At 41.3% G+C, this 25,142-nt stretch overlaps 1 protein-coding gene across 5 annotated transcripts in view; it reads left to right on the top strand.

Moving 5' to 3' along the window:
- Positions 1-25,142, top strand: part of MROH2B (maestro heat like repeat family member 2B) — a 72,138-nt gene that overhangs the window by 29,074 nt on the left and 17,922 nt on the right. For 4 of the 5 annotated variants that reach the window (XM_051853780.2, XM_051853779.2, XM_008262153.4 and 1 more), the window contains 13 exons: positions 509-650; positions 1,176-1,219; positions 3,599-3,706; positions 12,689-12,805; positions 15,336-15,443; positions 15,948-16,100; positions 19,393-19,419; positions 20,486-20,605; positions 20,787-20,866; positions 23,104-23,239; positions 23,328-23,423; positions 23,721-23,810; positions 24,184-24,304. In XM_051853780.2, the coding sequence (XP_051709740.2) occupies positions 509-650; positions 1,176-1,219; positions 3,599-3,706; positions 12,689-12,805; positions 15,336-15,443; positions 15,948-16,100; positions 19,393-19,419; positions 20,486-20,605; positions 20,787-20,866; positions 23,104-23,239; positions 23,328-23,423; positions 23,721-23,810; positions 24,184-24,304 (1,342 nt within the window). The remainder of the gene's footprint in view (positions 1-508; positions 651-1,175; positions 1,220-3,598; positions 3,707-12,688; positions 12,806-15,335; positions 15,444-15,947; positions 16,101-19,392; positions 19,420-20,485; positions 20,606-20,786; positions 20,867-23,103; positions 23,240-23,327; positions 23,424-23,720; positions 23,811-24,183; positions 24,305-25,142) is intronic. The other variant, XM_008262154.4, reaches the window with a different exon arrangement.

The raw sequence follows: 25,142 nt of genomic DNA, 5'->3' as shown, positions 1-25,142 counted from the left end.
AGTTCCAAACCAAAACAAACACTTAAGTGGAATAATTAATATTCTATTGTGTTAATGACACTAATGATTGTTGTCAAGACTATCTTCGATTCACTTATTAAACTTTATGGTTTTAAAAATAAGCATAGACAGAATCTCTCCAGGACTACCAAACAATTCCACGTCTGTGGAACAGATTTCCTTTCTCTCCCTGTGACCATAATGCATACAAATTATCCTAACATGATTTTCCCATGCCCTGATTTAGTTAATAGATACATATATCTAAGTGCTGGTTCTATTTGTTTTTGGTTGATCATTTCTACATTTATTTTCACATTTATCCTCAGAAAAAGAAAATAAGAGGAAGGGATATCTAAGTCTCAACTTTGTTTTAAAGTGGGGACAGTGATTACCTGCTTAAAAATTATCCAATATAGAAATCAAAGGCATCCATAACAGTACAGAAAAGGGTAGTTGGTCTTTCAAATGCCTGGAATTGGTGACTGTTTTGTCTTCTGTCATACAGGTAATATCCATACTTGCCAGCTTAGGGAAATTATGTGGGGCTGGCGCAATAGGACTTTTGAAGATAATGCCTGAGATAATCCACCCAAAATTGGTAGATCTGTGGAAAACACGCTTCCCTGAGCTCCTGCAGCCTCTGGAAGGTATGAAGTAGGGTCAGCTCTTTGTCCAAGGAGGCAAGGACATGAAGGAATGGTGCACCATTTCTCTTTAAAGACATCAGGCAATTAAAAAACAAAAGATAGGTACAACAGACAGCTTTGTTTTCTTTCTGGATTCCTTGTGTTCTTTTCCTATACCAAAACTCATCCTATGAGAAGACCTGGCAGGAAACACTTGTAGCAAGAATTTTCACGTTTGCTCTGGTCTTCCTGTATTCTGGAAAATTCTCATTTGGTATTACTCTACAAAGTTATTCCTCATTCATGGGAGACATATTTTAGTGATCATTTTAGTATTCAATGTTGAAATTAGTAAAAGCCCTAGATTTTTATTTTTATTTTTATTGATTTAGCACTCAATTTCTCCATATAGAAAATTTCACCTCCAGTAACCATTCTGAGCAGGGAGAATGCCTGAAATGGAACTCCAGCATCCACTGGGGACCCAGCAATAGAGAATTTGAGTCTTGATTTATCTGTAGTTATCAAATTAATTTTTATTTCTAGGAAAGAATGCTAGTATCGTGCTGTGGGAAACCATGCTGCTTCAGGTAATGGCGGCCTCCCTATTAATCACTGATTATGGGGTCATAGTTAGCTGAGGTTACTCATTTGAGCAAAAGAGAACTAGATTCTGAGGAATAGTAAATACAGAAATGATTACTCTTTAAATCGCCAAAGTTTGATGGTGCCAGTATGGTGACACAGTGAGTTAGGCTGCTGTTTGTGATGCCAACATCCCATATTAGCACCAGTTCCAGCCCCAGATGCTTCAATTCTGATCTAGCTTCTTGCTAATTCACTTGGGAAAGTACCAGTAAATGACTCAAGTGCTTGAGCCCTTGCCACCCATGTGGAAGACATGGATGAAGTTCCAGGCTTCTGGTTTTGGCCTGGCCCAGCCCTGGCTGTTGTGGCCATTTGGTGAGTGAACCAACGAATGGAAGGTGAATCTCTCCCCCTCTCTCTCCTATCTAACTATGTATCTATGCCCCCCGTAAGTCCTCCTTTCAAATTAATCTTTTAGAAAAATCACTATAATTTGAAAAATCTTTAATCTTCAATTAAGTTTAAAATAATTGAAAATTTCACTTACTCCTATTTTTCTTAAATCCTCTAAGTTTTTCTTCTGCTTGCAACCATTCTTTTGCCTTTCACATCAAGAAACATAGGTTAATGTACATTCCACTTCTATGCATCTAAATGCAACTTTATTTCCTCCCGTCTTTCTGTCTTTTCCACAATTTCTGAAAACCAAAGGACACACTGCATCCTTTTTCTAGAATGTCTTATCTAACTTATAACATGTTTTCCATATGCAATGGCAAACCCTAGAAAAGACCAGTTGCAGTCAGGTGTTAGACAACAGCTTCAGAGACTTCAATTTCAGCGGTCTACAGAAGGCCAAGGAGGCTGTGCCTAAGGAGCTTTTACTATGGCAGGTTCAGTTAATAAGCTATCCACATAGCAAGTATCTATGGCCAAAAGTGTCCATTTTCAATGACTCCCACCAGCACTTCCTGTACCTCCTATCACCACCCCTTCCATAATCAGGATTTCTGAGGATTGTCATCTTTTTAAAGCTCAAAGAGTGATTCTTACCCAATTTAACATCTGAAAATGACTAGTCTATTGGTCCTCAATTCTAAGATCTACCTCTCCTCCCATATTCATTATTTGCCTCTTTTTAAAAACTCCATCTCCCTCTCTCCCAAATTCCTACCTTATTTTCCCTTGCTACAATTTTAGATTTTTAGAAAATGTGTTCAAAAGAAAAAGAGAAGAAAAAAAAATCTCCCATCCACTGGTTTACTCCTCACTACCTGCAATAGCCAGGGCTGGGCCTGGCCAGAGCCAGGCTCTGGGAACTTAGTCTCGCTCCTGGATGGATGGCAGAAACTCGATTACTTGAGCCATCACTTGCTACCTCTTTATATCCACATCAGCAAGAGATTGGAGTCAGGAGCTGGAGCCAGGTACCAAACGTAGGAACTCTGATACGGAACATGGGTATCTTAACTGGCGCCTTAACACTAGGCTAAATGCCTGCCCTAGCTACTATTTCAAAGTAGCTATTTTTCTTCTCTAGAAGGAAGCTTTGAGAACAATTTATTTTCCTCATACAATCTTGAGTATATGTCTAGTTGTTTTCTGAAACCATCTGCACACATCCTCCCTTCAAGTTACAAGCTATTTTTCTTTAAAGGACCATCAAGTGAGCTCCTATTAAGAAAATGAATTCAAATTCTTTCATTGTCTTTGGCAATTAGTGATTTTTCTAAGTTTAAAATAGATAATGTATAGGAGAAATAATGTATTTTAAAAATTGCTATGATTTTGTCATCCAAAAAGACCACCTTTTTTTTTAATCTATTGGTCAATGGAGACGGATATGGGTTCAGGGAATTGATTATGAATCTGGTTCAAAACATTGGTGAAACCAAGAATCTTTAGTTACTAGAGTTGAAATTTGCAGCAATATTCCTGTACTTCTAATTGGTTCTTTGAGATATTTAGTTCTGTATTCCAAAACTCCATCCTGTTTTTCTAATATAAATCAAAAAAAAAAAAAAAAAAAACATTGGTAAGCAGCATTTTTCTAAATCTATCAAAACTTGAAAACTAAGTTTCATATTGGATTCATTTTTCAATCTCTCAACTTTTACTTAAGAGTAAAATAGAGGAAGGCACTTACACAAAGTTATTTCCGCACATTCTATACATCTTACTCCTAGTGAAAATTTAGAACATATCGGAAAATGACTTAATATAAACTGAAAGGGAAAGTTCCAGAGTAATTAGTTACTTTACAGAGAAGGGAATGGACCCATTTAATGCATATTTAACTGTTTAAAAAATATGCCAACAAAAAAGTACCAATAAAGACATTAAAGTGTCACACTCATGCCTGCCCTCCACTTCTACAACAGCTGCTCAAAGAATCTTTGTGGAACATCAATGACACAGCCTGGACCATTCAACTGAGTCAGGACTTCAACCAGCAAATGGGCAGTTACAGCAACACCTCCATTGAGAAGGTTGGTTTTTCAGCTAAGCGGGGGCCTCAGCTTCCACCTTGTGACCCACAGCATCTGCTCAAGCTCCATCTTGTCTATAGATAAACCAAAAGGAGGGAGGCAAAGTCAGAAAAGAGGGTTACCTCCTTTCAAGGCCACTTCATGAAATATTGTACAACTTTGCATTTAGCCAGAATGTACTCGTATGGCCATATCTATGTTCAAGGAAGACAGGGTTTATGCTCTAGAGGAGGAGGATAAAAGGGACACTGAGAGGCAGACAGCAGTCTCTGCCATAGCCCTGCTTTAGTGTCCACTGATGTCGTTTCCCAGTCAGCCAAGCTTGCAATACTAAAGAAACAACCCACTGCAATTGAACAAAGGCTTAGTGCGAAAAGAATGCACAAAAGCCAGTTCTCCCATTCCTCTGCCTCCTCCCAGGCTCTCTATTATCCCACTACCTTGTAGCCATCTATCCCAAATGGGATTTGAATCCAATTTCTTCTGCTTTCTCCTAACGTAACCTTTGGTAAATTATTTAGCCTCTCTGAATCATCAATACACTAATCTCTTAAGATTTATTTATTTGGTTGAAAGGCATAGTTAGAGTTGTTAGAGAGTGAGAAAGAGTGAGAGAGAGAGAGTCAGAGAGGTAGAGAGAGTCAGAGAGAGAGAGAGAGTCAGAGAGAGAGAAAGAGTCAGAGAGAGAGAAAGAGTCAGAGAGAGAGAGAGGTAGAGAGAGAGAGAGACAGGTAGAGACAGAGAGGTAGAGAGACAGGTAGAGACAGAGTGACAGAGAGTGAGAGAGTGACAGAGAGAGAGAGTGTGTGAGAGTGTGAGAGAGAGTGTGTGTGTGAGAGTGTGAGAGTGAGAGAGTGAGAGAGTGAGAGAGTGAGAGTGAGAGAGTGAGAGAGTGAGAGAGTGAGAGAGAGTGTGAGAGAGAGTGAGAGAGAGTGAGAGAGTGAGAGAGTGAGAGAGAGAGAGAGTGAGAGAGAGAGTGAGAGAGTGAGAGAGAGAGAGAGTGAGAGAGAGAGAGAGTGAGAGAGAGTGAGAGAGTGAGAGAGAGAGTGAGAGAGAGAGAGAGAGTGAGAGAGAGTGAGAGTGAGAGAGAGTGAGAGAGAGTGAGAGAGAGTGAGAGAGAGAGTTAGAGAGAGTGAGAGAGAGAGTTAGAGAGAGTTAGAGAGAGTTAGAGAGAGTTAGAGAGAGTTAGAGAGAGTTAGAGTTAGAGTTGGAGAGAGTTGGAGAGAGAGAGTTAGAGAGAGAGAGTTAGAGAGTTAGAGAGAGAGTTAGAGAGTTAGGAAGAGACAGAGACACAGACAGAGAAGAATTAGAGAACGAAGGAAAGAGTTAGAACGAAGGAAAGAAAGAAAGGAAAGAAAAAAAAAGAATAGATCTTCCATCCACTGATTCACTCCCCAAATGGCTGCGATGGCTGGAGCTTGGTTGATCCAAAGCCAGGACGGAGAGCTTCTTCAGGGTCTTCCATGTGGGTGGCAGGAACCCAAGGACTCAGCCACCTTCCACTGCTTTCCCAGGTGTATTAGCAGTGAGTTGGATTGCATGTGGAACAGCCAGGACACAAACCAGAGCCCACAAAGGAAGTCAGCGCCCCAGGTGGTGGCTTCAGCTGTTCCACCACAGCCCTGGCCCCATACACTACTCTTTAAAACGTGAAGAATACCTACCTCTGAGGGTTTTAGTGTTTTAAGAGTTCAATGAATTAAAATGTAAAAAGTCCAAGCCAGGGCTGGCACTGTGAAATAGAAGGTTAAGACTCCGCCTGCAGCGACAGCATCCCATGTGAGTGCCAGTTCAAGTCCTGGCTGCTCTATTTCTGACCCAGCCCCCTGCTAATGCCCTGGAAAAGCAGAAGATGGCCCCTGTACCCATGTGGGAGACTCGAAGAAGCTCCTGGCTCCTAGCTTCAGATCAGCCCAGTTCTAGCTTTTGTGGCCATTTGGGAAATGAATCAGTGGAGCAGATCAAAGACCTCTCTGTCTCTCCCTCTGTCTGTAACTCTAACTCTGCCTCTCAAATAAGTAAATAAAAAAAAATTTGTAGTGAAATGCCTAGCACAAGGCATAAACCCAAGAGTCAAAGGGATCACACAAACAAGACTAGTGTCTGCTACTGCTAAATGATAGAATCAAAAAGGGAGAGAACGATCCATCATGGGAAGCAGGATACACAGCAGACTCATATAATGGCAGATGTCCTAAATAGCACTCTGGCCTTGGAATCAGCCCTTAAGGCATTCGGATATGGCTGAAGAGCCCATGAGAGTATTTTAGGCATGGAAAGCCAAGACACCCTGGGGAAAAAAAAAAGAAGACCTAAATGAAAACTCTCTGCAAGTGAGATCCCAGTAGAAAGAACAGGGTCATCAAAGAAGGAGGTACCTTTCTCTGAAGGGAGGAGAGAACCTCCACTTTGACTATGACCCTGTTGGAATAAGATCAAAGTCGGCGAACTCAAAAGGGTTCCATAGCCTTGGCAACTCATGACTAGAGCCTAGGCAGATTACTGATGCCATAAACAAGAGTGTCAAATTGTTAAGTCAACAACAGGAGTCACTGTGTACTTACTTCTCATGTGGGATCTGTCCTTAGTGTGTTGTCCAATGTGAAGTAATGCTATAACTAGTACTGAAACAGTATTTTACACTTTGTGTTTCTGTGTGGGTGCAAACTGATGAAATCTTAATATATACTAAATCGATCTTTTGTATATAAAGATAATTGAAAATGAAAAAAAAATTAGTTTTGATCATTATCCATATGTTAATATCATTAATTTATTTTTCTGGAAAAATATTTCCTACGTCTTATCAGTTTCAATATTTTTTAACAAGTTTATATAAACAGACACCTGACTTGAAGGGAAAACTATCTAGGATTCATTTTTTTAAGAGTAATTTACAGGCCAGTGCCGCAGCTCACTTGGCTAATCCTCCGCCTTGCGGCGCCAGCACACCGGGTTCCAGGCCCGGTCGGGGCGCCGGAGTCTGTTCCGGTTGCCCCTCTTCCAGGCCAGCTCTCTGCTGTGGCCAGGGAAGGCAGTGGAGGATGGCCCAAGTGCTTGGGCCCTGCACCCCATGGGAGACCAGGATAAGTACCTGGCTCCTGCCTTCAGATAGGCGCGGTGGGCCAGCCACAGTGCGCCGGCCATGGCAGCCATTGGAGGGTGAACCAACGGCAAAGGAAGACCTTTCTCTCTGTCTCTCTCTCTCACTGTCCACTCTGCCTGTCAAAACAAAAAAAAGAGTAATTTACCCTTACTTAAAGGCAGATTGCCCTACATATAACAGCTATGTACAAAAAAAGTTAAAAAATTGTCCTTGGTTTTACAATGATTAATGAAAAACATTAAAATTCTCCAAACAAGGTATGCAAGGATTTTTATATTTTATTTTTTTGTTAAAACAATGGGAGCAAAAGAAGTTACTGGAATATAAAGATAGGAGCTGAATGAGCATGCCACTAATGGAGAAAGGGGATATTTTCACATTTTTCCCCCATTCCATTCACACTTGATGTCAATTAAAACATACCATTGGCCATTTATTTAAAAAAAAATCCAATATGCTTGTGCACATACACCAGTCACTTTATATACAATAAAGGAATGGGGAGGGGGAAATGAAAGAATAGAGAAAACTACACTGTAGTTGTCAGGATGTGATGGAAGCCAGCTGCAGCTTTCTAGTTGAGAATATGTTCTTGGTCCTTAAGGACGGAGTTCTGGGGTAAAGCAGTGCCCGTCTGCTGCTGGAACACATCAGTTGTATCTTCGGCCTCCATTTCACTGTGAGGTGTCTGATTCATTGATTGGCTGCCCGTCAAATCGGAATCCAATCTGCCTCATTGACAAACCCTGTTGTTCACAATAGGCTTTCATTGGTTTATTTACTAAGTGGTGTATGCCTCTTAAGCTGCACCATGGAACCAACCTGCCCTGCCACCTTCAAATTAATATGAATGTTGTTCTCAATCTTGACTCCTTCCTAGAGCTTTTTGTGGGCCATAGCGAGCACCAGAGTCTCTCCAGCTGCCACTTCACAAAAGGGGTACCAGGTCTTCATGGAATGAGCACACAAGCGGCACCAGGAGCTGCAGAAGCAGCTCAATATTGTTTCTACCATAAATTATTTGTAGTCAACCTTCAACTCTCCCCTCACTGATTAACTCCCTAATTTGTTCTAGGGTAGCCATTCTCCAAATTGGACTACGTAGCTCAAAGGCACAGCATAGAAAGCTTTCGGTGTGCAGTTGCTCATGTTCTAGGTATCATGAACCTTGCATCATACCACTCAACTAACAGCTTCCAGGTCCACAGATGTGCTTCAAGTTAAGGGTAGCATGGGTAGGCAGAGCAGTTTAAGCAATGAGCTCCCTGGATGCCTCTCAATCCTTGCATTGGACAAGAGTAAACAATTTAGTAATGTACTAATTAACTTTTTCTGTATAGAAATTACCTCTAATTACTTAAAACAGCCACCTATTTGCTGAAAAATTTGTAGGCTGATATTTCGGGTTGGGGTCAGTTGGAAAGTCTTCTTGATGTGGGCAATGAAAATAGTCATTTTTTTTAATTCAGATTTTTGTCTCCCACACAGATAGAAATACTAGGCAGTTATAATTATAAAATTAATTGTCCAGTGCCGTGGCTCAACAGGCTAATCCTCCGCCTGCAGCGCTGGTACCCCGGGTTCTAGTCCCGGTTGGGGCACCAGTTCTGTCCTGGTTGCTCCTCTTCCAATCCAGCTCTCTGCTGTGGCCCGGGAAGGCAGTGGAGGATGGCCCAAGTGTTTGGGCCCTGCACCCACATGGGAGAACAGGAGGAAGCACCTGGCTCCTGGCTTTGGATCAGCGCAATGCGCCGGCTGCAGTGCGCCAGCCACGGCAGCCATTGGAGGGTGAACCAACGGCAAAGGAAGACCTTTCTCTCTGTCTCTCTCTCACTGTCCACTCTGCCTGTCAAAAAAAAAAAAAAAAAAAAACTGCAGGATAGGTGCAGTGAGTCGGCCACAGCGCGCCAGCCATAGCAGCCATTTGGGGGGTGAACCAACAACGGAAGGAAGACCTTTCTCTCTGTCTCTCTCTCTCACTATCTAAATCTGCCTGTCAAAAAAAATTAACTCAAAGTATTTCATTGTAAAAATTAAAAGACTAAGAAAGGAAGGTGGAGAGAGGGTAGGGTGGGAAGTATCACTATGCTCCTAAACCTGTATATATGAGATACATGAAATTTGTTCTCCTCATATAAATTTAAAAATTAAAGAAAAATACTATTTGCTAGTAAGGGAGTAAATGTGAATTCACCTGTTCCACATTGAGAAATGCCCAGTGTGAGTGGGCCATAGAATTACCCATAATCTAGAGAGTAAAGGAAAACCAAAAATGGTACCTGTGATTAGGAAGGTCTGCCCAAGGATGGGAGAGCAGGTCTGTCCGAAACTGGTCCACAGTGGAAGAGCACATCACACAGTGGTGCATCTGAGGGTCTCCTGTGATAGAAAAACGAGCTCTCCCCCGCTATCTCTTTTCATAATCAAGGGGGTGGTACCACAATCAGATATGCAAATGGAGTTGAGTCTTATCGTGTGTGCTGGTCTGGTTGCAACAGGTGCATCCTGCAAATAATGATTAACAGTTAAAGAGGTAGGGTTACATTGCAGGGGTAGAAGAATTCCAGGTTGCCTAAACTTTAACTAACAGCTTCTGTTACACCCTATCATTCTCACCTCTGCTGGGTTCATGGGGTATACTAGAGATTAATTGGTCTATAATAGTCTTAACTAGAACAGCTGATCGCTATTCCTTGTGGGCTCTCATTTTCCAGCAGGCTAGCTGAGGCTTCTGTCTTGGTGGGAGCAACAAAATACACAATGTCTATTGAGACACAGGCTCAGATCTGGCATTACCAGTTTTGCCAGACCATGTCAGCCAAAGCAATTCACAAAGTCAGCCCAGAATCAAGGGTGGGAAAAACAGCTCCTTTGTTGATGGACGGAGCTGCAGCACATCATAGTAAGGAGAGGGGCATAAAGGTAGGATCAAATCATGTGACTGTGCACTCTAACACATTTTCCACCACACGACTGGGTTCTTGATTTCTGAGAATCTATGGCAAATCCCAAAGCAGCAATGTTTTATACACTGAGAGAAAGGATACATCAGCAAAACTCGGAGGCCCTGAGATTAGCACTTTTCTTCTAGGTCATGTTTTCCCCTTCATAACATCAGGGTTTTTTTTCCTGTAGTACAAAACTCTTGCCAGTCATTTCCTCCAAGGTAGTGTTAAGTTAGCAGTTCTGCACCTAATTAATATGTATTTCTGTGTTGTACACAGTTTTCCTCAATATAATTCCCTTACCACAGGGACCTTTATCTTAGGCAACTAAGAGTAAAGTTTGTGCAAACCTACCCCATCAGATTCTCACCCTGATCCAGTCTTCTGCACTCCAGTAGCTGAGAAAACAGCCATGTCTCCCCCTTGTTTTTGTGCCTTACCTCCCACCTATGCCAGGTCAGACTGGTCTGCACACCCTCCCCTGAATGTACTCATTAAACCACATCTGTTTCTACTTGTATTGCCTTTCCTCCTGTTGCATTTTTCTCCTGTGGTCAACAATGAGCCATCCTTCAGACATGCAGAGTCCTGGAAGTGGTCCACCAATCAGACAGTTTTCTCTCGGGCATGTGACAAGATGGAGATTCTAGACAGAGGTACCAATCTGATCTCCTCTGGCCATAAGTTATTTGAGTCTTAGAAAACAAATCAAAACCATCTTCAAAATAACCTATTTCATGAGTGTGTTTATTCAATGAGCATTTGCTAAGCACTTATTAGCTACCAGGAACTGTGTAATAGTCAATGAAATGTTCTGCTGCCAAAAATTCAAATTCTTGAGCATAGAGGCAAAGAAGAAAATAAAAATTATGATAGAGAGGAAAAGGAATTACAATGGTAGGGCAGAAGGATAGAGAAGCGCAGAGGAAGGGCACAGGTGGAGCATAGAACCAGAAGGAAACATTTTCAGGAGGGAATCCGGCTCGAGGTACCTGGTTTTTTTGTTTTTTTGTTTTTTAACTTTTATTTAATAAATATAAATTTCCAAAGTACAGCTTTTGGATTATAGCAGCTTTTTCTCCCCATAACCTCCCTCCCACCCGCAACCATCCCATCTCCCGCTCCCTCTCCCATCCCATTCACATCAAAATTCATTTTTAATTATCTTTATATACAGAAGATCAATTTAGTATATACTAAGTAAGGTTTTCAACAGTTTGCACCCACACAGAAACACAAAGTGTAAAGTACTGTTTGAGTATTAGTTATACCGCTAATTCACATAGTACAACACATTAAGGACAGAGATCCTACATGGGGAGTAGATGCACAGTGACTCCTGTTGTTGATTTAACAATTGACACTCTTGTTTATGGCGTCAGTAATCACCCGAGGCTCCAACGCCGATCTTATTTAGACAATGTCATAGTCAAAGTGGAAGTTCTTTCAAGTATCATTTCCGAAATGAAAAGACTTGAAAGTCATTACTCTCCTCATTACAACAATAGTAAGATAAACAAAACAAATATCAACAGCTTCTCTGGGCACACTAAGGAGTTGCAGTTACAATGCAATAAGCACCCAGGAATCATCAAAGGTCATAAAGCTGGAATCATAGCTGGGACCTGCTTATCTGGAACAGAGCCCTGGCTGAAGCACTTAGAGGGTAACTTTGTGTGAAGGCAATTTTACCCAGTGGCTGGAGGCCATTCCTACCATGAATGGGAAACTCCCAGGCAACATGGACTTAGGGATCCAATACTTTTTGTGAACATTCATTCTTCATGTGTTTTGTGAACATTCACAGTTTCAGGTGTATTTTGTTGTCCAGACTGTGGTCCATCCATGGAAGCTTGATCTTGTTGGACAAAGAATTCTGTAAATATTATTAGACCAAAGTAATTGATAAGGCTATTAAAGCCAAATTTATGCTTCTGGTTTTTTGCATTTTTGAACAGCCAATTAATGGAAGATTGATGTTCCCAAATATAATAGTGGAACTTTCTCTCCTTGAAATTTTGTCAATTTTTAAAAAATATTTATTTATTTGAAAGTTAGGGTGTCTGGGTAGAGCAGGAGTGGGGAGAGACAGAGAGAGCACACACGCACGTGCAAGAGAGAGAGAGAGAAAGAGAGAGAGAAACAGAAAGAGAGAGAGATCTTCCATTCACTGTTTCACACTTGAAATGGCTGCAATACCTGGAGCTGGGCAGGCTTAAGCCAGGAATTCCATCCTGGTCAACCATGCAGCAGAAAGACAGAGAGATGGATTGAGAGGGAAGCATCTAGAATTCCAAACAGCACTCCAAAATGGAATACAGGTGTCCCAAGCAGTGGCGTACCCTGCTTTGCCAGAATGCCCACCCTCATTCTGTAGGTTTTTGAAGTGTATTTTGCAGTTCTGAATTTAGGTGTATACACAAATTTGCTAGGTTTTAAAGCAATGGCTGCCTAATCATTAAATAATCTTCCTGTTTGTCTCTGATAATTTTCCTTGTTCTGAATTCCATTTATCTGAAATTAGTGTAGTACCTCCAGCTTTCTTTCAATTAGTTTTAACATATCTTTTGCTATCGCTTTATTTGAACTTGTCTGAATCAGTATATTTAGTGAATGTCCAAAAGACAAGATGTAGCCGAATATTGTTATTATACTCACTTTGTCAATCTTTATCTTTTAATGAATATATTTAAATGATTCACATTTAAGCCTTTAAATAAGAAGATGGTTTGCATCCTATTTCACAATGGTTACTGTTCCTCTTCCCTGTCATAGCTAATAAATGATGTTTCTAAGCCCTCTACTGTGAAAAGTTGGAGGTACCTGGTTTTTAAGCAATTGCTACATCATCCCCATTTCTTCCTCCAGATGACTATTTTAACTCTCCACTTTTCATTTCCAACCTTCAAAATCCTGGTGTTTGTTTTCCAGAAATTTCTTTGGAAAGCCTTAGGAACCACTTTAGCCTCCTGCCAAAATACAGACTTTGTGGGCTCGCAGATTAAAGAGTTTCTGATTGCTCCCACCCAACTGGGTGATCCGAGACAGGTGAGAACCCTTTCCCTCAATTTCCTCATGTGATGAGGACAATGAATCCCATCCATAAAACCTCTGACAGCCCTTATGAAGAAGTCTGACAGAACCATAATTATCCATGAATACATTCAGTGTAGCCCAACAGAATTCTTCAGAAAAAAAATGAGCCTTCCATGTTTAACTATCACCATTCCATTTTTAAACCAATCTTGTGAAAATATTGCAAAATGAATTCTATTCCTGCTTATTTCAAATGAGTATCTTTGATATATTTTGATCTGGCCTTTCAAATTTAAAGTATGATCATGAACACCAAAATCATGGAATTTACAAGCTAAAAGAAACCTTAGAGAAAACTGGTTTTTAATCTAGAGAGAAGATAAATGGAAGAGGTTTTGCAAAGTGCCTTTCCCAATTCCCTCCCCTAAGCTAGGCTGGAGGGCCTGTGTAACTGGAGGAAGGGTAGGATGTATATTTTTTTAAAACAAAAACAAATAAAAAAATCTCCAGGCTAATAAGGACCACCAGTAAAAATGTTGTAGTGTGTGGTGTTACTTTTTTTTTTTTTTTTTCAGAAATTCTGACACGTTTAGGGGTTTTTCTTTTTTAAAAAATTTATTTATTTGAGAGGCAGAGTTACAGACACAGAGAGGGAAAGAGAGATCTTCTATCTGCTGGTTCAGCTGCCCCGATCCAGAGCCAGGAGCCAGGAGCTTCTTCCGGGTCTCCCACGCGGGTGAAGGGGCCCAAGGTCTTGGCCATCTTCTACTGCTTTCCCAGGCCACAGCAGGAAGCTGGATCAGAAGTAGAGCAGTTGGGACATGAACCGGCAACCTTACAGGATGTCAGCGCCACAGGTGGAATCTTAAGCTACGCCATAGCGCCAGACCCATGGGGGCTTTTCTCACACATTAAAGCCACACACACAAGACTTTACTGCTCTGATATTAATACTATTTATTTTTCTCCCTGTCAGTGTTGTTCTTTATTCTTGACACTGCTTCTAGCAACATTTCCCCCAGATTAGTTGCCCTTTTAGTCCTGCTAGGGTAGGAAACCATGTAAGTTTACAACAAGGCTCTCATTCAAGGTCTGAGGTTTCACAAGCTGAAAGACTAATTATGAAGCCCATGCCTCCTTTAGTTAACTGCAGGTGGTTTTTGTTGTTTTGTTTTTGTTTTGCGTTTTGAAAAAGAAAAGAGGCTTATTTGACTTAGGGTTCTGGAGGATGGAAAGCCCATGAGTATGACCCTGCATCTGTTCAGCCTCTGGTGAGGACCTTCCTGATGAGTTCCAACACAGTGAGATGGAGCAAGCAAGCCAGAGAGAGTTCAGTTTCATGAAAAAGCTCTGTGAATGTACTAAACCACTCATGAGAGCTCAGCCCTCAGAACGGGCTCACTCCTCAAGTACACACCTCCAAGTAACACTCATATATGCATACTGGAATTAAGTTTCCAACACATGAAATTTGGGATTAAGTTCCCGATATAAACTCAGACTATAGCAATATGTTTATTAATAGCTACTTCTCACATTCTGCTAGATCAGTTTAGCTAAACATATGCGTTAGTACTTTTCTGAATCAATTAACAAAATGGTTACTAATAATGTACATGGTATTATCCAAATTCCTAAAACTTAACTAACGTCCTCTAGACTAACAAGTTGAAGAGACCCCTCAGCGTCACTTGCCCTGTGTGCCTACAGCTCAAAAACCTTAAATAGTTTCAAAAACCTCCTGATGCATGCATGCCACGTTGTCACAGATTTCTTGAATGTATCACCCCATTCCCTTGTATCTCTCAGCAAATGATCTCGGATGAGTAAAGTGGCACACCTGACTTTCTTAATCTCGCTGAGTGTAACTGTCTCTGACCTCCTAAACAGGACTCTCACTAGAGTAATGTGAGAGCTCCAACTCCAGCCATGGATGAGCTGGATTCAAATCTTGCTTCCACCATACACCATCTATTTGTGTGCCAATTCAAGTCCTGGTTGCTCCACTTCCCATCCAGTTCCCTGCTAAAGTAGCTGGGAAAGCAGCAGAGGCTTGCCAGAGTGCTTTCCCACTGCCACCCACGTGGGAGATCTGGATGGTGTTCCTGGCTCCTGATTTCAGCTCAGCCCAGCCCTGGCCATTGTGGCCATTTGGGGAGTGAACCAGTAGACAGAAGATTCTCTCTCTCTCTCTCTCTCTCTCTCTCTCTTCCTCTCAACTCCAACCTTGTCTTTCAAATAAATAAATCTTTAAATTGCAAACTTCCCCCAACCCTGCCCAGTTCACATTTTCCTGACCTTATCTGTAGCACATATCACCATCTGGCGTACTAGTTACACATTTACAGATTTATGAGTTTGCTTGTTTCATTTCCCTGCTGCTTCTCCAAGTTATACGCTGCTTAAGGAGGGGAGGGTGGTACATTCTGCCCACTATTGTATTGCCAGCACCCAGAAGGGCGCCTGGACATAATGATACTCAATAAACATTTATTGAATGAATGAATGACTAAACTGAAAATTCGTGCCTCTCTGATTTTAGGGAACGGCATCTATATTAGGATACTGTGCCGAGAACCACTTGAATATTGTTTTGAAAGTTCTTAAAACATTCCAAGATCAGGAGAAGTTTTTCATGAATCGATGTAAGGTAAAAACAATAATCCCTTCCAAAGCCCTTGTTTGTCGCAAGAGCAGATGCCACTGATCACTTCAGTGAATATCTTTTCTCCTTATTGTACTTACTCCTGCCTCCAGGTCCTATTCCAGGTCAGAACTGTCCAAGTGTAGCCCCTGCAGGAAGATGAGCTATAGAACAAGTCTGCTCCGTCTTGCCTGTCATTCATGCTGATGGGGAAGTTCATAATGAGCTCTGTGTGCGCCTAGTTTTGTCTCCCTACCAGCTGCTCAGGCTTCCAGAACAGCTTCCTTTGCACATACTCTGCTTCCCCAATGGAAGCAAGGTTAGAATGACTGCATATCAAAAATCCCTCAAAAATATCTCCTAAGGACCAATAAGCTGTTCACATTTGGACAAGAATGTGTTGCTTTTAGACTAACCTTATTCATCCCAGCCCTGTTTCTGAACCCCTTCAGTAGTCTACAAGATTAGTGCACAGTTACATATTTTGTATCTTCTTTTCCTGTTCTTCAGGGCATTTTTTCTGGGAAAAAGAGCCTCACCAAGACTGACGTCATGGTAATCTATGGAGCCGTGGCCCTCCATGCTCCCAAGAAGGAACTCCTCGTGAGGCTTGAACAAGATATTGTGTCCCAAGTCTTGTTTCTTTATGGCCAGTGCTCTCAGGTAAGGCCCATCGCAGGGCTCCCTCGATTTCCAGGCTGGGTCTCTCAACCTTACAGAGGCTCAGCACATTGTTTTCTGAATAGTACCAACCTGACTACTTAAGAATCAACCCCAGGATCACACATAAAATGTGACTTCTGAGAGTCATTTTCTGGGGAGACTGATTCTGTAGGTCTTGGAAGGAGTTTGGAAACATGCATGCTCAGCAGATTTATGGATAGTTCTTATTTATAGGTAGGTGTGTGGAGCTTCTCCCATTGGATTGTCAGCACCCTAATATAGAGAGTGTACCTAAGATGCTTTTATCTACTCTTCTGTATCTCTGCAAACCATATATATGCTCTCTACATGCTCTTGACATTATTTCCTATGTGTAAGTGATAAAGAAAAGAAGCTCCTAAAATCATACACACCTCAGTTCCATGAGACTTGCCTGAAGCGTCTGTTAAAAAGAGATACACCAAGGTAAGCATTTAGCCTAGCAGTCAGCGCGCCGGCCGCGGCAGCCATTGGAGGGTGAACCAACGGCAAAAGGAAGACCTTTCTCTCTGTCTCTCTCTCTCACTGTCCACTCTGCCTGTCAAAAAATAAAAAAATAAATAAATAAAAGACTCCAGTTAAGATGCCCACATCCCACATCAGGCATCAGAAAACTTGGGATCAATACCCAGCTTCAGCTCCTGACTCCAGCTCCCTGCTAATGCAGACCCTGGCAAGAAGTGGTGAGGGATCAGGTAGTTAGGTGACTGCCACACACAGAACTTGAACTGAGTTCCCAGCTCCCTGTGGATTGGAGCTCATTCTTGTCCTGTTTCCCTTTCCCTCTCTCCCTCTCTCCCTTTCTTCCTTTCTCTTTTTTCCATTTCTGCTTCTCAAGTAATAAATATTTTTTTAAAAGTAGAGACATCTAATGAATCACAGCCTTTGGGATGGTCACTGAATCTGCACTTTGAACATATTCTTTAGGAGCTGATCTCAAATCTGATAAGCAATGTTGGGAATTGAAAACATAATAAAATCTGTTTATGGTACATTAATTGTTAGTTGATCATTGAGGAAAACTATCACAAAAATAAAAGAGGAACACAGCCAACTCTGATAGAGTTGATAGAGTTCAGAAGGTTGTTGGCTACCAGGTCAAATCTCCTATAACAGAACATATGCATCAGTCAATACAGGGAAAAACATATGGCTTATAAGGAAAACAGAGTTGGAGTACCATACCTAATAAACTCTATTAAGTGACACTAAAAGGGAAAAGATAGGAACCTAATTTCAAAGCAATAAAAGTAATTCTGCCAAAAAAATATGACACTTTACCTTGAAACATATGAATTCAGTTGTGAAAGTTATGAGTTATGGAACAGTGAAGGGAAGCAAGATTATCTGAAGTCCAATGTTCAGCTATTATGCCAGACTTAGATGGAAGTGACTCATAACACACAATGGGGGTAAGTAGCTTGTAAGACATGTTGGATGCATGTATGTATGCACAATCTGATTGTTCCTCCATGGCTCAGTTCGACTGTACACATTTCTTCTTACATATAAAACTGCACATTCCCTGTTAAACATAAGAGTAGGAATAAGAGAGGGAAGAGATGTACAATTTGGGACATGCTCAAGCTGACTTGCCCCAAATGGTAGAGTTAGAAACACACCAGGGGACTCCAATTTAATCCCATCAAGGTGGCATGTACCAATGCCATCTCACCAGTCCAAGTGATCAATTTCAGTTCACAATTGATCATAATGAAAGGACTAAGAGTCAAAGGAAGCACATAAACAAGTCTAGTACCTGCTAATACTAACTGATAGAATAAATAAAGGGGAGAGTGATCCAACATGGGAAGTGAGATACTCAGCAGACTCATAGAATGGTGGATGTCCTAAACAGCACTCTGGCCTCAGAATCAGCCCTAGAGGCATTCCAATCTGGCTGAAAAGCCCATGAGAGTATTTCAGGCATGGAAAGCCAAGACACTCTGGAAAAAAAAAAAAAAAAAAAAAAACCCTAAATGAAAGATCTCTGTGAGTGAGATCCCAGTGGAAGGAACAGGTCTTCAAAGAAGGAGGTACCTTTCTCTGAACGGAGGAGAGAACCTCCACTTTGACTATGACCGTGTCTAAACAAGATAAGAGTCGGTGAACTCAGAAGGCTTCCATAGCCTTGGAAACTCATGACTGGTGCATAGGGAGATTACTGATGCCATAAACAGGAGTGTCAATTTGTAAAGTCAACAACAGGAGTCACTGTGCACTTACTCCTCATGTAGGATCTCTGTCCTTAATGTGCTGTACATTGAGACTTAATGCTATAATGAGTACTCAAACAGTATATTTCACTTTGTGTTTCTATGGGGGTGCAAACTGTTGAAATCTTTACTTAATGTATACTAAACTGATCTTCTGTAAAAAAAAAAAAAAAAAAGAAGAAGAAGAAGAAATTATCAATTCCCAACTTGACTCTCACTGGGATTAAACATGACAATAGGTCTGCTCTGATTTCATCATCATTTAAAAAATCATCTATTATTTTTCACTTTATGTTTCTGTGTGGGAGCAAACTGTTGAAATCTTTACTTAATGTATGCTAAACTGATCTTCTGTATATAAAGAGAATCGAAAATGAATCCTCATGTGAATGGAAGGGGAGAGGGAGTGGGAAAGGGGAGGGATGCGGGTGGGAGAGACGATATGGGGGGGAAGCCATTGTAATCCATAAGCTGTACTTTGGAAATTTATATTCATTAAATAAAAGTTAAAAAAACTGCACATAAGCATGCATGAAACTAGAACATGCTAAAAATTCGCTAATATATCTATTTCATGGGAATAAATTTGCATTTCCAACACCAGTGTTATAGCAGAACCCACTGTACTCTCAGATGTAGAGTTGGCTGCCCCAAGATTTTCAACTTTATGATTTTTCACTACTCTTTGCCCCAAGAGCCTTGGCCCTTTTTCTTTACCAAAGTCTGTTAGAGCCTCTTTAAATTGGTTCAGAAGCCTGAAAAATCAAAGGCTTGCAGTCTTTATCCTGCTTTCTTCAGCTTACTTGTGATGTATCTGGGGAAAAGAATTTGGCAGTGCACAAGGCCTCACTTTAATAATGGAGGAGAGCAGCCAGCACTGCAGCACAGGTCAACTGCTGTGTGCCACACCAGCATCTCATATCTGAGTGCCTGTTAGAGTCTCATTGCTGTCTCTCAGCTTGACGGGTGGGTCATTTGGGGCTGGAAATATCTGACTGCTGCTCACTGAGTATTTGCTTTTATCTTCAATTTTTTAGGTTCTCGGCGTGTCTGTGATGAACAAGGTATGAGGGGTAAAAATGATGATGATGATAGATAGGCAGATAGATAGATAAACAGAGGATAAATACATAGATCATGCTTGCTCCCTTAAAGTATGCCAAGAACAGATGTTCTGATGATTTGATTCTAGTGGAAAGGATTACAATATGTAACTCATTAATCTAGTTCTGAAGCAGGATCCAAGAGCCTAATCTAGGACAGAACAAAGGATTATATTCTGGTTCCAGGTGGTTTAGAAGGTGAGCTATAAATTCAGAGGTTTACAGTTTTTCAAACTGTGCTCTACAACCCACAACAGGATTATACAATCAATTTAATAGGTGGCAACCCTCAAAATGATTTTCATTAAATAAAATAAAAGGCAAAACAGAAGAGCACATTGTATATAGCAACAGTATTATTAGACTATTATTTCAGTTGTCTATTAAAAGCAGTTGTAGGCCAGTGCCGCGGCTCACTAGGCTAATCCTCTGCCTTGCAGCGCCGGCACGCCGGGTTCTAGTCCCAGTCGGGGCGCCGGATTCTGTCCCGGTTGCCCCTCTTCCAGGCCAGCTCTCTGCTGTGGCCAGGGAGTGCAGTGGAGGATGGCCCAAGTCCTTGGGCCCTGCACCCCATGGCAGACCAGGATAAGTACCTGGCTCCTGCCATTGGATCATCACAGTGCGCCGGCTGCAGCACACTGGCCACGGCGGCCATTGGAGGGTGAACCAACGGCAAAGGAAGACCTTTCTCTCTGTCTCTCTCTCTCTCTCACTGTCCACTCTGCCTGTCAAAAAAAAAAAAGCAGTTGTACATATAAGTACTGGGTGAAACTGAAGACTATTTGAGACAAAAAGTTTGGAATCTATTGCTCTAGAAAAATGTCAATCTATAGTGAGTGGTGCAGGGAGAGAATGATTTTGTTTCTCAACTTCCCTGCAACTTCGATCATAGGCTGTGGTAGAGATGGCAAAAAGAGCATTGGTTTTTACTTCTGTCTTGGCATGTGTTTCAACCCTAACCACATGTTTGTGGACACAGGTATGATACCTGAGACCTTGGTTTGCACTGTGACTCCTTTCGCTTTAGGATATGGATCTGCAAATGAGTTTCACAAGAAGCATCACTGAGATCGGCATTGCTGTCCAAGATGCTGAGGACCAGCGGTTCCAGTTTTCCTACAAGGAGCTGCTAATTGGTCGCATGCTGGTGAGTTACACAAGTGAAAAGAGAAAGGCCATGGATATTTCAGCAGTGGAGAGCTGTCTACTGAAAAATGGATAAAACTCACCAGTGCCACGTGTTAGATCTCTGCCATATTTCTGACTGCTGCATCTGGGAACTCCACACAGCCTTTCTGAAACATGTCACTTCCTTGTCTATGCTGCAGGACTTCATTAGGGATGAGCCCTTGGATTCCCTAGCAAGCCCTATTCGATGGAAAGCCTTAATCGCCATCAGATACTTAAGGTAGAAAATTTTTGTTGTTCTCCTTGAGAAAATATTTCTTCCCCATGAGTCTTTCTGATCAACTGACATCTATCAGTGTATACTACAGTACATTCTCCCAAAAACAAATACAGTTCACTAAGAGAGCTTTTAAATATGGGTTTTTTTTTTCTTCTCCCAGAGTCAAAGAATTAAAGGATTGACCATTTAATGACTGAAGGGAATAAAAACTACTCACCAGAATCAGATTTATTGATGTAAAAGGACTGACAATTCTGTGCAAAATAAAATTTCTCTTCCTAGATCTTGACCTATAGGCAAATTTTAATCTTCTGATGAACAAGTTAGAAAAGTGTCAATCATATGCTAGTTGGTTAGCAGTAACAAACCTGAAGAAGAAACCAATTAGAAGCAAGTTTTAAAATCATATTTTCCATCCTGCGGTAAAAGAAATGGAAATTTACTGTTAAAAATTGGAAACTATAGAAATAAATTTAATAATTACCCATGATCTCTGTATTGTCAAACACACCTCTATTTTTATCACAGAGCTCAGATCCTAATCTTTTTTTTTTTTAGCTTTTTTTTTTATCTTTTATTTAATGAATATAAATTTCCAAAGTATGACTCATGTGTTACAATGGCTTCCCCCCCCATACCGTCCTTCCCACCCACAACCCTCCCCTTTCCCACTCCCTCTCCCCTTCCATTCATATCAAGATTCATTTTCGATTATCAGATCCTAATCTGAATATGACTTTTCATTTTGTCTTTTCTCACCTCATGTTAAGTATTTCCAAGTTAAAATTTCCTTGTGAATATCATTTTCGCATGTTTTGTCTATTTCGTTATAAAATACACAACACAAAATTCATCATCTTGGTCATCTTTAAATGTCCAGTTTGGGAGAGTTAAGTACATCCACAATGTTATGCAACCAATCTCCAGAATTCTTCACCTTGCAAAACAAACTGCATGCTCATTGAACACAGTTCCCCATCCTCTCCTCCCCCAGCCCCTGGGAACCATCATTATATTTTCTGGCACTGTGGGTTTGTCTACTCCAGGTTCCTCATATAGGTAAAAATCAAAATACAAAAAATACAAAACACAGTATTTGTATTTTTGTGATGACTTATTTCACTCAGTATAATGTCCTCAAGTCTCTTTTATGTTATAGCCTGTTTTCTTCCTTTGTAAGGCTGAATAATATTCCATTGTATGCATCCACCACATTTTGTTTTCCATACCAATGAATGCTTGGCTAGCTTCCAGCTTTTAGCTAAAATGAATAATATTGCCATGAACATGCATGCACAAATAACTTTTCAAGACCCTGCTTTCAATTCTTTCAAGTATATACTGAAAAGTGGGATTGTTGTATCATACAGTAATTCTATTTAATTTTTTTAGGAAACAATGAGTTGTTTTCTATTGCAGTGACATCATTTTATATCCCACCAACCATGCACAAGTATTCAAATTTCTCCACATCTTCATCAGCACTTGAGATTTTCTGAATTACACTTTTTTATAGTGGCCATCCTGGTTGGGCATTTGGCTCTGTGTTTAAGATGCTGCTTGGGACACCTCATCTTCTATTAAAGTACTTGGGTTTGAGTCTTGGCTCCACTTCAGCTTCCTATGCTAGCTCCCTACTAATGCATACCCCGAGAGGTCACAGATAATGACTGAAGCACCTGGGCCCTTGCCAGCAGTAAGGAAACCTGGACTGAGTATGAAAGAGAGAAAGTAGGAAAGGGAAGGAGGAAAGAAGTTTCCATCTCATTTTTTTCACATATGCACTCAAAACTATAGTAAATGTAGCATCACGTAGAATAAGAGAAGACACAAAATTGATGAAACTCACTGCCCCAAATTCAGAAACTACCTGGGAGGTTTCTCTATCCCTCCCTCCCTCCCCCCTCCCCACACACAGAGAGACAGAGAAAACAAGCAGCTAATGTGATAACAGTTCATTTAATAAGTGTGATAAATACTGCAAAGTGAGTTGTCATTTGCTCACTGCTCTAATAAATTAGAACTGAGGCACACTGCCCATGCTCCTCAGTGCAATCTGACTCTATGTCCCCACACTCTTCCTGCTCCTGTAACCACCTCCCTCCTTACCTTAACGTTTCAGAAAATGTCCCATACTTAGCACATGTTCGTGTTTGGTTGGCCGTTCTTGGGAACTCTACTGAGCATGTTTTATTTGTAATCGCAGTCTCTATCCCTTCACGTGATTCTCGTTTCAGTAAACTGAAACCTCAGCTCTCACTAAATGATAATCTCAATATTCTTGAGGAGAACATTCGGAGGCTGCTGCCCCTGCCACCTCTGGAAGACCTCAAAAATGAGGGTGAGACAGACAAGGACAAGGAACACATTAATGTAAGTGTCAGTGAGGCCCGAGTAGAAAAACCAGCTGTAGGGGGACTTAACTCCCTTGCCTCAGCCTGAGGCTCACCTTTGATTTCAGTTTCTCTATGAACGATCCATGGATGCTCTAGGAAAACTGCTGAAGACCATGATGTGGGATAACGTGGATGCAGAGGACTGCCAAGAAATGTTCAACGTGAGTACGGCTGTGGTTCACAGTGATCCCAACGACACGCCCTCATTTGCCCTTTCATATGTCACTCCAAACCCAACTCGTCTTCTTCCCAGGACAGCATCCATCCTGACCCACCCATTACAATACATAGGGCCAGTCTGTTTAGAAGCTGTTGGGGGAGAGGGTGGTACCTGAGCATCATGCTACAGAATATGGAGGGAGACAAGAAAGTAGAGAAAGAGAGAAAGTGGGAGACAGAATGAGACGAAATTAATATGAAGAATACTAAGGCAAGGCCATTTATTCTTTGACCAATAGCTGCTCCGAATGTGGCTCGTTTCACCAAAAGAGTGGGAAAGAGAAAGAGCCTTCCAGATCACTGCAAAAGTGCTAACACATGATATCGAGGTAAGGAATCCCCCAGAATAAATAGATTTCATCTTTATGAACAAAGAGATCTCTTAAGCCTGTGGGATCCAACACCCCTGCCTGGATGGGTCTGGGGTCCCAGAATGAAGCGTTCTCGAGAGGAACCCCCTGAGTGGGGCTCCTAACTCCAGAGTGTGGCAAGCACACTAGAATTAGACTCTTTGGCTGTCGTTGGGAGCTTGCTTGCTTATTTTTCCATAGCCCTTAAAGAATCAGGCCTTTTTAGAGGAAAATTCAAGATTTGATTCATCTTGAAGAACCTGCAGAAAAAAATGAGAGACTGAAGATCGAGTGTTGCAAATGTCCTCAGATATCCTCTGTCCACCCCATCACATGGGTGTCCCTCCTGCAGGCCCCAGAGAACTTCAGAATCGGTTCACTTCTTGGGCTCCTGGCTCCTCACTCCTGTGATATGCTGCCCACCATTCGTCAGGCTGCTGCCAGTTCAACTATTGGTCTGTTCCATATAAAAGGTGAGGGAAAGGTGGGGAACCTGCAATTTAAAAAAAAAAAAAAAAAAGAGAGAGAGAGAGAGAGAGAGACCTGTTTTCTTTTGCTCTCAATTTTGTTCTTTGTGCATCTGTGTCTCTCCTTCTTCACCTCTGGTGATTCTTCCCTCTCTCCTTCTCCCCCAACCCACAAATCTTTCACACACACACACACACACACACACACACCCCACAAACCCAGTTTACCATTTCTCAGTTCTAATACATTAATTATTTCACATAATGTGTCTCCCTCTTGAATCTGAAACGAGTCATTTTTCCTCTTGGTGATTCTATTTTCTTGGTTTTTTTTTTTTAAGCAAAAATAACTCCAAAGCATTTTAGAGAATTATAAAAATAGGTAAAATGCTTTTAGAGTCTTTAATTTAAATCACTGAGCAACTGGGCAAATTAGTAATGCTTCCAGTGTCCCATGATTTTCTTCAGGAGAAAATTGCACTACTATTACGGTGCTAAGTGATTTGCAATGTTCAGTAATAGAAAGGACTTGGTGGAGGATTTTCCAGCTTGCAGAGCAGGACCTCCTCCTGTTCACCAAGTACAAATACATAGCTGTCAATATCGTAAAATAGAAGGCATCTAAAAACTTCAATCTTAGGCTGAAGCCCACAGTCAAAGCCTCCTGTCCAGAGTAAAGCAGCAGGTGCTCACTGAGGACAGCCCTAATGAAGGGCTGCATGTGCACAATTCTAGGAGACCAGGTGCAGCCAGGAACACTCGGTCTAGATTTAATGATGTCTCATGCCCGCATTCAACCTCATCATCCTCTCGGTTGCTCAAAATACTCACTGAATGCTTTTTA

This window comes from Oryctolagus cuniculus, chromosome 14, assembly GCF_964237555.1.
Source record: "Oryctolagus cuniculus chromosome 14, mOryCun1.1, whole genome shotgun sequence".
NCBI classification, from domain to species: Eukaryota; Metazoa; Chordata; class Mammalia; order Lagomorpha; family Leporidae; genus Oryctolagus; species Oryctolagus cuniculus.
This window is presented reverse-complemented; position numbering and strand designations above follow the sequence as displayed.